General features: G+C 42.2%; 1 protein-coding gene across 1 annotated transcript; it reads right to left on the bottom strand.

The window, feature by feature from the left end:
- Window positions 1–4629: 4629 nt before the first annotated feature.
- Window positions 4630–15847, bottom strand: GPR132 (G protein-coupled receptor 132). The gene is given in 5 exon segments (XM_077180783.1): window positions 4630–7151; window positions 7154–7242; window positions 7245–8208; window positions 14963–15087; window positions 15818–15847. Coding segments are annotated over 4 exon segments (1287 nt in total). The 5' UTR covers window positions 15026–15087; window positions 15818–15847; the 3' UTR covers window positions 4630–6980.
- Window positions 15848–16630: the final 783 nt, after the last annotated feature.

Here is a 16630-nt window from a genome sequence, read left to right on the forward strand (position 1 = left end):
CAGTCTCATGAGAGGGGAATATTTCTGGTCAGAAAAGGCAATGACTCATCCTTTAAGAAATCAAGAAGTGTCCACTCAGCCTCTCTAGGGAAAGCCCCATGCTGAGTTATAAAATCACAAACACCTCTGAATTCTTATTTTGTGTAAACTGAAGTCATCCTCTGACCTTTAGTTTCTCATCAAACTTTTCTGACTTTACAGTCTGCCTGTATCTGCTTCACACCACTGTGTACAGAGGAAGATACTCATTTGTCCTCTTCTTGTTTCTGCTGAAACTTCAGATTTGTTCTTGGCCTGTCTAGAATCTCCTAACTTTTGCTGGTGGGCCATTCCCCCAAGTCAAGACAGCAAGATTTGGTGATACTCCTTGAGTTCCCTTGCTGTTTAATGTACTTTTTTTCCTTCCCTTTTCCATATCTCTCCATCTAGTCCTGAGTTTAGTGTAAAACTTCTGGATTTGTCCCCTTTGGGATACAGACGTACCTGCCAGTGTTGCACCATTTCACTGAGAGCTTTATTTTAGGAAGGATTTGAACAAAAGAATTAGAGACAGTTAGAAACCATACATGCAGCTAAACAGAAAATTACAGGATTTTTTATACCTTATAAAATGTCCTGTATCAAAACATACTGCCTCATCACCTATAAATGTCAAACATACAAGAATAAAAACTACCTGTAGTGGGTAGTGTGAACCTCATCTTCTTGACTATATTTAACAAAGCAACACTACCCTGCCTCCAGTTAATAAAATCAATAAGTAATAGTTCTGTTGTCTCAAGTGTGTCAGACTCACACTGTCAGAGACTTCATCCCAGAAAACTGGTGCTAAGAAAGTGCTCCCAAACTCATGAAAGTACTGTCAGGAAGGGAAGAGCTTGAGAGGCACAGTCCACATGGACAGATCTTCAAGAAGTAGGGATTTTAGAGATTATTCCTGGTGGCCTCCTGTGTACAGCACTGCAATAGTGCTACTGGTGTCTTCAGTCCTGTACCTGGACAGGTAGCATGAGCCTTGTGAGTGCTTGGCACTGAGTGGTTCCAGTCTGGAAATCAACTCTGCACATCAGTATCACTCTTATCTTCTGAAAACAACAAGACACCTCCAAACACCAGAATATCACAGTGAGGAAAATCCCAGCAAAATCCCCAAGGGTCTAATGCCATGTTACCAGAAGGAGACACAAAGTAAAAATGAAAGCCTGTGTATATTTCCTTCTGATGCCTCAGCATAAATAGAAGCAAATAAAGTACTTTGAATCTGACCCTGAAAGTGCTGACTAATTAAAATTTGTGTTTTAATACCTCCTATCTGCCTCTATGCTGTTCTCTGCTCCATTGCAATAAGCTCTGAATATGCATAGACACACCTGCTCATGCTTTCTAGTATCTCCTGCAAGGGCTTGTGTTTTAAACCAAGGAGCCAGACAATGCTCAAGGGAAAAAATGTCACATTTTACAGATGGGGAACTGTGATACAGGCTGCTGCATTTCTAAGTAGCTTTCTGAACGTGGATATTTGCATATTTGCTCAGAACATCTGTGACTTAAGGTTTACAAGGTTTTTAAGGACTTTGTATATCATACAGCACCCTCTTCCCACAGTATCTGTCTTCTTTTTGATTCTTCATTGCCCTCAAGAAAATATTTCAAGACAGACTTTTAAACATGGATGCTCTGTGATCATGCACAGGCCCTGTCACCTACAGAGACTACCAAACAGGATGGATCATTTCATGGTGCAGTGAGAGGTTGCTCTTGTAGACAATATTCATGTGATGCTTTGTAAAATCTTTACCACATCTTATCATATGTCCTCAGCAGACTTTCTGTCTGAAAGGCTGGTTTTTGCTTCATCACCTCTGAGCATTTCTTACAGGATAGAGTATGAAGACCTAGAAGTTATCAGTGATGTGAATTACAGATTAGACATAGTGAGTTCAGAGCCCTTTCCTTTCTTACCAACAGCTCATGATGGCAGCTATTTACAGCTGTTACCAGGGTATTAGTATGAGTCCAGTTTGGGATAACATTTCTCTTTTTGTGCTTCACATTCCTGTCGCCTTGAGGCCGTGCTGCATCCCTGCTGCAAGCAGAAGCGCCCCCTCCTGTGCAGAGGTTCATTTTACGGGGAAGGAGGGAGAGCAATGCCGTGCAAACCACCCACTTCCAGCAGGCACTGAAGAGATGCACAGAACTGGTGTCACATCCTCTAGACCCGGCTGCAGAAGACATGCAGGGTGATCCAGCTCTGGGGATGCTGGCACTTGTATGCTTCCCTGCATGCCAGAGAGGTAAAAGAATTATTGCATCTCTTTGATGCAGTCTCCCCACTCTTATTTGCTACTGTTAGTTTGTGCTGGTTTGAAAAGAAGACGGGCATTCCAAACTGTCAGGGAACTTTGGCATCATTTCACTGTACAGAGGAAGTTTCCTAGAGGACCAGTCCCACAGTGTGAACTGCAGAATGACAATATCCTCACTCAGAAAAGCTGTTAAGTTGTGGATATTTCTGAAAGCCTCATTCTGAGTTAGATTTCATCACTCACTATACAGCAGAAATTTGACATTAGGTTGACATGAGTACATCCTAATGTCTGTACATGTACAGTCACAAGGTGACCAACTGCAGAAGAAACTTTGTCACATCTGGAGAGGATGAGTTCATTCCTGTGGGATTTTGCCAGCTTTGGAGTAAAATTGTAGCAATCCTCTTGTAGCAGAATTTAATACAGAACATGAAAGCATTTCTTAGTCAGGAATAGAGTTTTATAAGTGAGTTACCCTAAATATTTACTTAAAAAAAATGCAGTCTTCAGATATAACTTAAAACTGATGAATAAGCAAACAAATCACATATATTGTCTGCAAAAACTAGTCTGGCCAGCTCTAGTTCATAGCCAGAAATTATTCACTTCATGTTTTATAGTCATACTTAAAATAATCAGCAATAAGCTTATCTCCCAGGTACATTGTGTCTGAGACACATGTAAAAATAAAATGTTTTATTTATACAGTAGCCCACTCTTATTTTAATCAAATGATTGAAGTTATACCTGAGTAAATACTGAGTATAAAAGAGTGAAATTTTCTAATCCCACCCCCTTACACCAGTGCACAGCTTACCTGCTCTGCCATCTAAAGACCAAATTGGGAGGCACAGCCTTGGTTTGGTTCTGTGCTCTCTCTAACTCATCTCATAGCTTGGACTGAGTTGGGGAGGTCGGGAGCCAGATCCATATGGGTACAGATCCAGATGGCTGTGTTGAGAACTGCAGACCTGATGTGGCAGGTGAACCTTTCTTCACAGCATGAGGCAGTCCCTGTGGGCTCACTGGTGGTGTGTCTGCAGGAGGAAAGGGTTGAAACACTCACACACTCAATCCACCCCTCAGATCTGCTCTGAACACACAAGTGCCCTTTGCTGTGTATCTCACACTTGGGCCAGTGCTGAGACCTTTCCTCTGCCTGAATGGCACAGTCAGATACTGTCTGACAAAAAACAGATTGTGTGCTTGAATTACCAGACAAGAAACAGTCACTTTATCTGGTGGGACATTTTAACAAGATGGAATGTTTCTTGATGCCCTCACTCAGCCATAAAGCTGCTTTTCTGTTTATCCAAATAAATCAGCATTTGCAGTTTTTCCATGTGGATATGTTGCTTGGTACCAGGCCCCTAACCCCTTCAGTAATCTATCACAGAATATTTTAGCTTGGAAAGCACCTCTGGAGATTATCTAGGTAAATTTTTAAATTAGATCAGGCTGCACAAGTCCGTCACTTCTAAAACTTTTCTTTAGAGTGTGGCTGAACAAAGAAACTCCAAGGATTTTCATGAAGAGAAGATGCAGAATGACATAGTAATTTAGAATGACATAGTAATTTAGAATAGCATGCAGCTTCATTAAGGCAGCAGAACTGTAGCTGTTGCATCAGACCCTTATAATCCTGGGCCCCTGCATCTATGGCACTGGGTTCTAGTGTTGCTTCACAGAATTGTAGAATAGCCTGAGTTGGAAGAGACCTACAAGGATCATCAAGTCCCAACTCCTGACTCTGCACAGGCACCTGAGAGCATTGTCCAAATGTTCCTTGCACTCTCTCAGGGTTGGTGTTGGGACCACTTCCCTGGGGTGCCTGTTCCAGTGCTCAGCCACCCTCTGGGTGAAGAACCTTTTCCTAACATCTGACCTAAGTCTCCTCTGCCTCAGCTTTAGGACATCCCTCAGGTCCTGTCTCTGTTACCAGAGAGAAGAGACCAGCACCTGCTTCCTTGATTCCCACCATGATGAGGGCTCCCCTCAGTCTCCAGGCTGAACAGACCAAGTGACCTCAGGCACTCCTCATATCCTCCCCTCCAGAGTTTTCACCATCCTCATGGCCCTTCTTTGGTTGTTCTCCAATAGCTTAATGTGGCAGTGTGTTTTAAGAGTTTTATAGCTGTTTCAATTGCAACAGTTAGTGGTTCAGGTTAATTAAGCAAAATGGTTTGCTCCTTGTACCCCCGTTTTATCCCCTCACAATGGTTTCTCCCAAGTTGTTTACCCCGAAGTTTTCCCGCCCCTTAGCCGCCACTCGCCGTGCCTGTTTCCCTGCTCCTCCCTCCCTTCCCTTGTATGGACCTGTCAATCCGAGTTGTGCTGTCCCCTTCCCTTGTCCATCAACCTAAATCCACCCCAATAATTCCCGAATGTTCGATATCCTGGTTCTAACAGTTGATTTGTTTTAGAGGCTTCTCCCCTCCCCTATGTTAACCCCATTGTCTTGTTAGATCCCGTGCTCTTCCCCGAGCGTTCTCCCATTGGTTATGTGTTGTTCCCATCCCCTAAAGTAGCCTCCTTTAAAAACCCTAGCCGGATCACTGTTACCTTGTCACTCGTCCCTGATCCATCCTCTGAATGAAGCTTCATTGGACTGCATAGAATGTGCTCTCCTTCGGTTCTTTCCCTCGGCATCCTGGTGGTGTCCTGCTGCAGTGTCACCCACACCGCTGCAACCACTGCCACCTGGAAGGCCTCGGTGGAAGCTTAGGGGCAGCCTCCCTTGTGTGTCCCTCTGGTCACTCAGGGAGCTTTGCTAGCCGCCATTCCAATGCTCCGTGACCGCAGGACAGCCACAGCTTAATGTCTTCTTTATATGGTGGCTCCTAAAACTGCACACAAGACTTGAGGTGAGGCCGCAGCCGCTCAGCGCAGAGCAGGACAATCCCCTCCCTCAACACTCACTCCTTAGAGGAAAATCATCTGAGATGTTTAAATTCATCGAGGTCAACAGCTAATTTACATCCATGTCAATCAGTTCAGAAGCCTGTACCTCTGGTTTATTCTAAATTCGCTGCTGTTTTTCATTAAGGTTTGATTTCAGACTATGAAAATCCTGAGGTTGGGCAGTTTGTATGTGCATCTTCAGAGATGAGTCACCAGTGCTCTGTCTGGCAGGGGCTGTCAGCAGCCACATTCTGCTGCTGCTGCAGAATTCTTCAGCAATTGAAAGTTACAGATATTCAGCACCTTGCAGGTCTCTCCATGATACCTTAGGGAATTTGATCTCCAAGATGCATATAAAAATAGAAATCCAGAATTTTTTAATTAGCGCCACAACAGAATGTCACGTTCTTCCAAGAAACAATCTCCAATTTAGTAATAGGTGGACTACTTTTGAGGACAAAGTCATTTCACATATAAATACCAGAGGAGTCATTCAATAATTAAAAAATGAAATATGTAATAAATTGAGCATATATAATTTTGGCATAAAGGTTCTTTACAAAAGTAAAAAATATATAAAAATAAAACATAACATACAAAGATATCTATGGCAGTTTTAAGACAAAAAGTTTGTATTAAGACTGGTTAATATTAATTCAATGCAGAAATGTCAATGTCAAAAACAATTTCAACATGTCACAGAAATACAACACCACAGATTAAATGGAATGATGCTATGAAACACTCTACAAATTCAAACTGGTTCACGATCTGTCTGTTGAATCACATAAAAATATGAAGAAGTTGTTTAGATAAACATTGCCAGATTTGCATCATTCTTATTTTTTAAATACTTGTTAGAAGGCACAAGGTACTACTACCAACAATTTATTCATAATAGAAGTGGCAGCAGCAACAGTGGAATTTGCCCCAGCACGTCTGAGGGAGTTCCCAGCTGTGGGGAGGAAGGACTGTGCTCTCCAGATTGCCAGCCTTCAGCAGCATCTGTGAGCCTACCCATAGCTTCTGCAGACTCCTGCACAGTAAAAGTGGGATCAATAACAAAAGGGAAGGGTTAGCTTAGTCAGAAATGTAACACGAGTTCAACAAACATTTGGAGATGGCATAAAAGCAGTCTCTGACTCCACTTGGAAATGTATACATTTTCTGTATATTTCAGTGCATTCTAGGTCTGACTGCAAAACAAGTAAAATTTGCTAATTGTAAACTATCAAGCATTAGAACTGTACAATTTATAATTTCAGGGCAGTGCAGGATCTTGACTAATGCAGCAGCAGTACTGTTGGTCTGTGTTATCAGGCATTTTTTTGCCATTTAATTCTCCTGGAACGTGTGATGTACCTGAAGTCACATGCTAGAGTACGAGGAAAATGGTTACTCATTTTTAATATTTTTCCACTGGTTAACCACAAACGGTAACAGCAGAGTGCATGTATGAGAAATGGAAGATGTACCTCCTCAAGAAGAAAAAATTTCAACATTAAGAACAGTATATTGTTCTCCTCTGCAATGCTTTAAAAATTTTTTTCTCAGAAGATAAAACTGGTTTTATTTCATATGAGAGAGAGAGTCAGTCCAAAAAACCCCCCAAACTTTTAAGATCCCAATTTTAGTCTAAGTAAATTGCTTCATTTTTTTTCACATATCCTTAGCAAAGCGGTATTTTCATCGGTGATACTGGTGGGCAAAATTTATTGTAGGAGACAAACAGAAATGTGAATTATTGCTCCCATAGAGTCCTCAAGGAGTTTATGGCCCATGCAGGATATGCAAGATGATGTCAGCACGTAAAAACTTGTGTCCTGCAGCTGGCATTGGGAACTTCTTATTTGTTCCAGCAGCTACCAGCTGGCTGCCACTTTCCTGGTCTCTGCCACTGGTGCAGGCCTTCGGAATGTCAGATGAATCTGTTATTTCTTTGAGTTTTCTTTGCTTTGGCCCCCTTCCTCTGATTCTTTTAGCATTTCCAATTTTATGTTGTCAGTATTGTGATCAGTGGATGAATTTAGCTGGATGAGTTCCATCTCCAACTTCTCAGGCTCCTATAACAGTCTTTTCTGACGTTTTCACTGACCAGAACGTAGATAATTGGATCAGCAACGCTGTTTGCAGTGCCTAAACACAGAAACACTGTAAAAATTGAATATATCTTACTTTCAAATGGACATGGGCAGTCCTGATGAAACATAAAGTATATGGCTCTTATTATGAGAACCACATGATATGGAGCAAAGCAGATCAAGAAAATAGCAATAATGGCAATGGCCACATGCTTCACTTTGGCTTTCTCACGACAAGTCAAGCTGCTGCTTCTTTTTGTAGCTTGGAAAATTTTGTAGTTTGTAAAAATCAGGATTGTGAGGGGTATGAGAAATCCAAACAGGAATCTAGCACAGCTGAAACAAGCCAATAATAAGTCAAGGGGCACTGTCTCAAAGCAGGTTTTCATCTCTGTACAGTTTTGTGCACCTTTCATAAAAAATACTGGCAAGTGGATTCCTACAACCACAATAAAGAGAAAACAGACTATTATGGTGGCCTTCTTCTGTTGTCTTCTCCCCCTTGATTCCAGAGAATACACCAGTGCCACGTAACGATCCACAGAGATGCAGCACAAAAGCAGAATGCTGAAGTAGATATTGCAGAAAAAGATGAATCCTGTTGTCCTGCAAGCAAAGTCACCCATGGTCCAGTTGTGCCCATTTTTCACATAGATAATCCAGACAGGCAAGGTACTTAAATACATCAGGTCACACAATGATAAACTGAAAATGTAGATGGCAACTACTGTATTCCTTTGGATTTGTACAAATGTAAGCAGAGAAGTTAAGCAATTTGCTGGAATGCCTATAGCAAAAACAATGCTGTAAACAGCAACCAGAAGTGTCTGACTGTCTTGATAAGGAATTTCTGGGCAAGTGGAGTTACAATTTTCGTTTAGACGGCATTCCATTATTCTTTCTCCAGCTGATATTTCCTAAGAATCAGAAGACAAGGTGGAAAATTAGCATTGCATCACTTAAAAATATGTCAGTAAAGGTTATGGTCCCATAGGTGCCAACTTGTCATGTTTGTGGAGCAAGTGGAAAGAAGGATGTTTGAAAGGTTCCTCCTCAGACATGAACTGAGAAAGAGAGGGTCACATGCCTCCACCTCTCAGAGTTGGACTGGATTCTGGTGGCTATGTGGAAACTCTCTCAAGGGGGATCTGAAGTTTTGTCCCTGGACATAAAATCATCCATCTCCTTTTTTTGAGTTCCCATTCTAAAATCATACTGTAAATGCTAAAACTGTCATCATTCCTCTTGCCAAGTATCATCTGCACCCAAAATCTCACATGGGGATCAGCCTACAGAAATAAGGCAGATGAATATGAAGTTGTGGACCAGCTTAGACATATTTCAAAAAAAAGCTGGGGTTCAGTATTGTCCCATCTTCAGAATGACTGGAGAAAAGAATCTTCACTGTTGTGTGGAGGAGATGGCACAGTACTCAGAGCAGTGACAGGACCTGAGGGAATAGCCTGAAGTGGTGTCAGGGAGGTTTAGGCTGGCTATTGGAAAAAGGGAGGGTGGTTGAGCTGGTGTTAACTTATCAGCACGGTGGATGCAATAAGCGAGGGCTGGTGGTGATGCATTTTTTGCTGCCTCTAAGCATCTCCTCCTCCTCCTTTGGTGGAGGAGGAGGGGTCTCTTCTGGGCCACCTACCAATCTGCTGTGTAGAGGGGATAAAAAAGGTGCTTGATTTCAGGGTCAGCAGTGGTTCTCTGCCCAGGTCTCGTCTGTGAACTGACATACAGAACTTGTCCTCAACTCAAAACACGCCTGGTGGTGTGAGAGCTGCTGTACACTGCACACCACAGAGCTGCTGTAACCCTGCTCACCACAGAGCTGCTGTACACCTGCACACCACACAGGGTCTTGGAGACCTCCCTTTCTATGGTAAAGCACAAAAGGTGAATACAGCTCACAGTCAGGCAGATGGTGACATCCAGGGTAGGGACATGGCACAAGTCACACACCTTGTCTACCCACACACCTCAATAAAAGCACCTTCAGGAGTGGATGAGGGTGCTCTCTCCTTCCCTCCTCCTGGCTTTGCTCACTTCTCCTGATCCTGTGCTTGTTTGAATATTCTTCTTTCTGTCAGGCTTCCCCCAGAGCAGTCAGTGATGGTGCAGAGCAGCAAACAGTGGAAGAGTTCTGTGGATACATGGCTTCCAATGCTTGTTTATCTTGCCTTCTCCCCTCCCACTTTTGCTCCAAGTTTCCTTCCCATGCTCAGCACCCTTGAGGGAGCCTCAGGAAGGGGATGCCTGTGACTTTCTAAGCTACTTGCCTGGAACAGGCATTTTTCCTTGGTGTTTGGCATATGGGCTATGCCACAGGGCTGGAGCTGAGCCGAAGAGACCTTCACATGTAAATGGCTGTCAGTGCCAAGCACAATGCCTCAGCTGACAAAGTGCAGCCATGAGCATGGACCTACCCTTCAAAAGAAAATCAGGTGCTGAAGGACTGTCCTGAAGCTTTGACCTGTCAGCTTTGGAGCTTTGGAGGAGGAGTGTTCTAAGTCCCAGCCCAAGATAAGGAAGGAGGAGAGGAGGCCATTTGCTCCACTCCTCACCTTCTCCAGGCTCTCAGCCCTGTCCAGGGAAGAGTCTTCTTCCACTGGCCACGGCATCCACCTCCAGTTCAGAGCTTCACTTTCTCCACTCAGTTCTCCAGGCCTGCAGAGAGGTTTCTCCACAAAGCAGCATTCAGCAGACAATTTATGACTTTTCTCCTGGTGACATTTTCTCTTGTGTTGACATACCCTTAAGGGGAAGGAAGTAACACCACAATCGTCCACCCTGTGACTAAAGTCAACTTCTCTGTGCCTCTATAGCCCTCTTCAATTGAAACCACATTCCTGTCTTCTCAGACCTTTAGAGTTTAACAGTTTGATGCTTGGCTCAGCCTAGATGATTCCCAGTTCTTCATCTGGGACGTTGAGGCTAACCTGCATCTCAAATATTAATTCAAATGAAAAGCAGTAATTATTACACCAGTGAAAAAAACTAGACACCATTTTCTATTAATATTTCTGATGGTCAGCTTTGGTTTGAACACCAGAACTCAAGAGATTTATCATACCCAGCAATTTTCAAGCATTTATAAAGGGTAAAACGTAGTGATGATGACAAGAATGAGCAATATCCAAGAACCCATTTGTAAGACACAAACTGTTCCAATGAGTTATCTTTACTACCCTGAATCCTTCAGTTGAGCAAGCCTCTCCACAGTAGCTGTTCTCACCTTTTTTGGCCTATCCTGATCTGCTAGGTCTCACCAATCATAGGTGTTAGAGCAGCTGTGTTTTGCATCAGCAGCTCAATGTATTTTTGTCAGCACTCTGAGGCTTCTTGCTCTGTGAGAGTCACTGCACGAGAATACCGCAGTTATCATGTGCACCTTTCTCACCTTCAAGATGTGCAAAACATCCATCTCATCTTCCAGGACAGAGAGAGCACGAAGCACCTGAGCAAAAATTACTAGAAGATGGAGTAATCTGCTAAGATTTGCTGCATGCCTGCTCTGTACTTACACTCTTCCATTTCTAATATTCTTATGCTGTTTCCGTGCTGTTAGACAACTAGATAATTATGTTTCATACTCCTAAAATGCAGTGGCTCCTGCTGCTCATTTGGGCCAATTGCATTAATCTTTTCTCAAGAAAAGTGTTTTCAGTAATACTGAAGTGAAATAAAAAAGGAAAATGAAAACAAGCAGGAAAGCAAAAGGCTTTACTTTGTCTTTTTTTTTTTTTTTTTTGTTATTTGTGTATGAGCTACTCATGTGAAACTGTTTAAGTTTCCAAAGGAGAAGTTGGAGTGATAAAAATAGCCACTATTAGAAAAAGTAAAAAAATGAAATTACTGTTATGGTTACAAGGCAGGGAAGGATAAGTCAAAAAAAGCACAATAGTTGGACAGAGACTGGTTGAAAGTCTTTGGAGTAACTCACCTGATATACACAGGGACAGAAGAATAAAAAAGGATGCAATGAAATCCATAACCATGAGTACAATTCCCCACATCCCTAACAATGAGTACAATTACATGATCAAAGCACATTAATTAATATATATTTTATTTTCTAATATTTTTCTGATCATCCATCTCTTCCAGGCATTATTTTTAGAGCCAAAAGTTTTGAGGCATTTATGTGCATATTAGGAACAATGTGAAATAACCTCTGTGATGGTTAAAATGAAAACAAACTTTCCCTTCACACTTTCCTTCCTGTCCCAAATATCTGTAGAGGAAAACAACCTGAGTGTCTCAAAGCACACATCAGCCTTCAGCGAAAGAGGACCTGAGTTTCTCCTGAGGGATTCTGTGTGCTTTCCTTGGTAGAATGTGGTGCTGGAAGGGTTTGACATGAGGGTGCCAGCAGGATGTCAGTTGGACACTCAGATCTATATTGAAACACGTCAGTTCCCAGATGTGACATTTGTGCCACCTACAGTGCTTGTCACCAGCAGTGTCACTCCTCCAGTGTCTGAACCTGGGCTTCTCCTCATGCAGAACTTACAATAATTGCCTGTAAATTATCAACTGATAAACTTTTGTGTCTCTTAACTTGAAACTAAGAAGTTGCTGTGCTATTTGCTCTGCTGTTCTTGAAAGAAGGAAAAATGTTTATGGTGTCTTTGAATAGAAACAGATCATGGCCCATATGCCCAGCAAGTCAGTGAACTGCTTTATATTTTTTCCATTATTAATTTAAACAAATTAGCAAATGAAGTCACTCCTATAAGCAAATCTCAGCATAAAAAGGAGAAACAGCCATGGCTGTACTTGGTTACCCATCAGACCAATCATTTATACTGACACACACAACACAGTGGGATTTGAAGCTGTATAGTTTGAAATTTAAACCCATTTTCAAGCAACTTGGTTTCAAATTTGAACAAAATATATGAATATATAATCTTGGCACACTATAGTTTGAAAACTGTGTTTAGAAAAAAACAACTGTTTTAAAGCTATCCTGGGAATCCAACCTGAGCACAACCCTATCCTAAAATATCTTTCTTCCACTGGTGGAGCAAGTGATCCCTCTCTTGCCTAGTGCTGGTTAAAACAAGTTTCAGCATTTGTAGCTGAAAGAAGCAAGACCCTGGGATTAGCTATACAGCCTTTATATTTAATTCTGTGTTGCAGATATGAGGTGTAATGCAGATATGAGCAGTTATATTACATCATATTACAAAGATATTAATATGAAGATAATAATGAATATAAAAATAAAGAAGGTGTACATGGTAAAAGAGAGAAGTTATTAATCAATTGCCTTTCAGGAGGGGAGAAGCTCAGCAATCTTTCCTGAGGAGGGAAAGGTGCTTGATTTACCTCAAGATAACACTGTTCATAGCTGTGAACTCTCAATGACTATAGATTTTTAAATGCAGGTTTTTACATAAATTCATACATCCGCTTCCCCTTTTCCACAATCTAGAAATCCCACAATAGTACTAAATGTGCTAATTTGCTAAAATGAGCAGCTGTGGTATTACTAAGGGGAAGTGTCATAATTCAGGTTTGAATTATGAGGCTCAGTTTTAAAAAGTGATCCTTCCTTAATCTGGGTGTCCTAGTGCCTTGCTACCTGGAGAGGGACTGCACAGGAGAGAAGAATGTCTGGTGGATGTGGGAGAAATGTTGACAAGAGATCCTTGTAAAGGGTTTAAGACCACATTATTCAACGTATATAAAAGCAGGTAAAACTGCTTAAACATTGTAGGTAGGGGAAGTTCACAGGTGAGAAATAGACCCCAAAATCCACCTGTACCAGGGGACTTCGGTTTCATGATTCAAAGGCTATAAGTCAGGATTTTGTGACTACAGACCTAGCAAAGTTTCTCAGTCCTCCCTGAGAGCATCAGAGTGCAGCTATTGCAGGGCAGATTTACTCCCTGGTACCCACCAGCTTGTGTGGAAAAGATCCCAGAGCCAGAGGAATGGCTCCATGGCCAGGAGAAGCAACAGGAAGCCCAGAAAAGCTGTCATAAATTTGGGGCTAAACTGTAAAGCCTGTCAAGTCAAAAGGCTGAGGTAAGTGTAGGTGTTAAAGCAGCGGCAGTGAAAGTGAGCAACTGAGAGCAGCTCTGCTTCACATCTCACCACACCTGAAACCATCAAGCACTCAATGAGTCCCTAAATATTGCAACTTAATTAGTGGCCTTGTCATTGGGGGCTAATTGTATATAGCTTCTGTTAAAGAAGGAGCCCATTTGGAAACCCAGCTGACCAAACTTTCGTTCTGGTTGTGCTGGAACTACAGAGTTTTAGAAAAAGTGGATGAGTGTGGTGATTCCCATTCCTCTCTCCTGTATCAGGGTGCTCAAGGGTGCTGAAGCACAGCCAAGTGCCAGCAGATTTGGTACTAAGGATATAGAAATGGATGGATACTGCTCTGGATTACTAAAAGAACAGGCTGGGATGTTGGAGAACAGGCTGGGATATCAGGGAACAGGGTGTTTTAACAAAGTGAGGAGGTCTAGCTATGCTGACACACTGTCAGAGATGAATGTGTTTTATTGCCAGGTTTAAGGAAAATTTGACTTCAAGCAGCTGAACAAAGAAGCACCAAGACCTGTGTCCAAACCCACCAGTGTACCCCTTAAAAAGGGGTGCTCTGTTATCCTTTAGATTTCAAGTTTTCTCCAGCAGCTATTTATGGATATCATCCTCCTTATTCTTGGCCTCCAGGCCTTCAGACAGGAGACTCCTGCCAAACCTCTGGCACCTGCAGTTAGAAGCACACGAAGAGCCATAGAAAGGCCCAGTCCAGAGCCATGTCCACCCCAACCTACTGTGACTCAAAATCGTCTCTGGGCTAGCAACTGAACATATCTGTAACCAAACACATCTGATCAAACTCCCAGATCCACAAGTGTCCCCTCTTTCCTTCACTGACACCTTCACTGCAATCATTACAGTCACAGGGATCACAGGCTCTTTCTGCATCCCCAAAATGCATTTGTCTCTTTCATCCCTGTTAAATCCCCCAGTCAGAGCATAAACTGTGCTGCAAAGAGTGAGCACAGATAGGATGGCTTCTCTTTCCAGGAGTAGGAAAATCTGAAGATGGTGTTGAGCTTTGACCTTGTGCAGTAGATTATCTCTCCCTGATAGGAGTCTTGGCCCTGCCCTCGTGGGTCTCTATGGAAGCTGCTGTGGTGGCATCATCAGTACTAAAGATGGTGCTGGGGAAAAACAGAGCAGAGTTGCCCAAAACAATTTAATGATCTGTTAGACCTGGGCTCACTGACATAAAGGCTGCTACTGACTAGTCTAGGTAGTTTTGTATTAAATTATTTTACTTTTGTCTAAAGTGGATGTCTCTGAGCAAGTAGGATTTGTTAAGCTTTGCAAAAACCATGGCGCCTTTTTTACTTGAAACAATCCTATTTTTAACAGTGCCTACAAATAGTATTTAACAGTGCTCTGAACTTAGACACAAATATTTCCTCCTTCTCCATTTACCGTGAAACCCACTTTCTTTGTTCCTTTTTGTCTTCTGATTTGCTCTCAACGAATTGGAGAACTTCCATTTTCCTTTTTGACATCTAGGTCACTTCCTGTAGCTACCTTACCATACCAACAGTAGGGCTTTGCCCTTAAGACTTTAGTGATACCAAAAAAAAACTGTGATGCTCAAAGATTCCTCTTTGAATGTACACATACCTCAGACATCTCTGTGAGCACACTCACTTGTGCTAATCCGTGGTATTTTGTCTGAGTCGTCATCTCTGATCTCTTCTGGCTCTTTATACACCTACTACAATGAGCCTCTTTGTTGGCACACAATCCTGGAAGTTGTTAATGTAAAAATCCCAGTTAGTAGACATTTCCCAACACATCCTGACACTTGACAGCAAAATTATTTGTGTGATCATGGTGAAGCTGTAAGATCAGTGTCTTCCAAGAGGCTTGGGAAATGCTGAACCTGAAAGAGCCATCTGCACTTTCAGGCAGAAATCTGTGCAGAGAGGGTGCCCAATTCAAATAAAATTTCTTTAAATATTCTTTAAATTTCTTTAAATATAGTGTCCTGTGTAGAGAACTTTGGAAAACTTCTCAGAAGAAAATCAGTCTTGCCCATTGTATACTAATGAGCAGAAAAAGTGTTTATTTTTTTGTTTGTTTTGTTTTTGTTGTTTTTTTTGGGGGGGGGCTGGGGTTTGTGATTTTTTTTGCTTTCTTTTGGTTTTTTTTGTTTCTCCCCTACACCCCTCTTCTCCACAACGAAGTTGCTGGAAGTTAAAGAGCTGCTGGTTTAGAGGCAGCAGCAGATCTAAATGGGATTATGAGAAGGACAGGTTTAAAATAAACCCAGATGCTCTTTGGTCTTTGGAAGAGTAGTCAACTCTGAAAATATTTGACCAAAAAAAGTTAATTTAAACTCCAGTTAGCCTCCACATCCCTGAGTGCCAGATATCAGCAATGCTGTGTGAATAAAAGGTGGAGAAAAAGAAGGAATGTAGTGTATCCAATTAGTCTCTATAGATCAGCAGGTAAACTTGACAATTAAATGCCTACCTTGCTTTTCCAGCAGAGTAAGGATGAGAGGAAAGGCTGGATGTGAATTCTCCTGAAAAGAAACCCAGCATTCATATTTCTCTTATAATTCTGTATTCATGGCTCATGCACTGCAGTAATAGCTAAAGCTCACCTCACAGCAACCTCTATTCTGCCAAATTCCTTCAATCCTAGTAATCATCTATCCCTGACTGGAACTAAAGTTGATTTCTAAGAGAAATATGTTTTTTATAGGTAAGGGAATTCATAAGGAAGACAAGTAGGAGGGGCTGCATCAACTGCAATTAATTATTACAGACCCAGCAACTTCATCAGTCACAAGGAGATTTGGACTGTGGTGAGGCATCAACACAATCTGCATTTCTTGAGCACAGGCACACAGCACGGAGAAACATTGACCAGAACAGAACAAAGGAAAATGCTGCCAAATAGAAGCAATGCCTTGACTCAGAGATGGAACACTTACCTTTTTTTTTTTCCTTTTTTCCCCCTGGTTTTCACAGAGGAGACGATGGAGTGCTCCAGCTCGTGCCGTGCTCAGAGGCTGCTCTGCCAGAGCTGGAGGAAGTAGCTGATGATACCACGTGCAGTCCTGAGTGCTGTGAGCTAAAAGAGGTTCTGTGGGCACAGCTTCATCAAAAGTCCCCAAAAGTGTGTCACTTTTAGCTGGGTGTGCACGGAAAGCAGAGGCCGCCCAGTGCCAGCAGAGCACCTAGGAGGAGAAGCAGCCTTAAAAATTGTTTCCTGTCAAATTCTGTCATTTGTACAGAATTGCACAAGTGTGGGAGGTTGTACAGCGAGTGGGAGGTTGCT

This window comes from Agelaius phoeniceus, chromosome 6 (assembly GCF_051311805.1).
Source record: "Agelaius phoeniceus isolate bAgePho1 chromosome 6, bAgePho1.hap1, whole genome shotgun sequence".
Lineage (NCBI taxonomy): Eukaryota > Metazoa > Chordata > Aves > Passeriformes > Icteridae > Agelaius > Agelaius phoeniceus.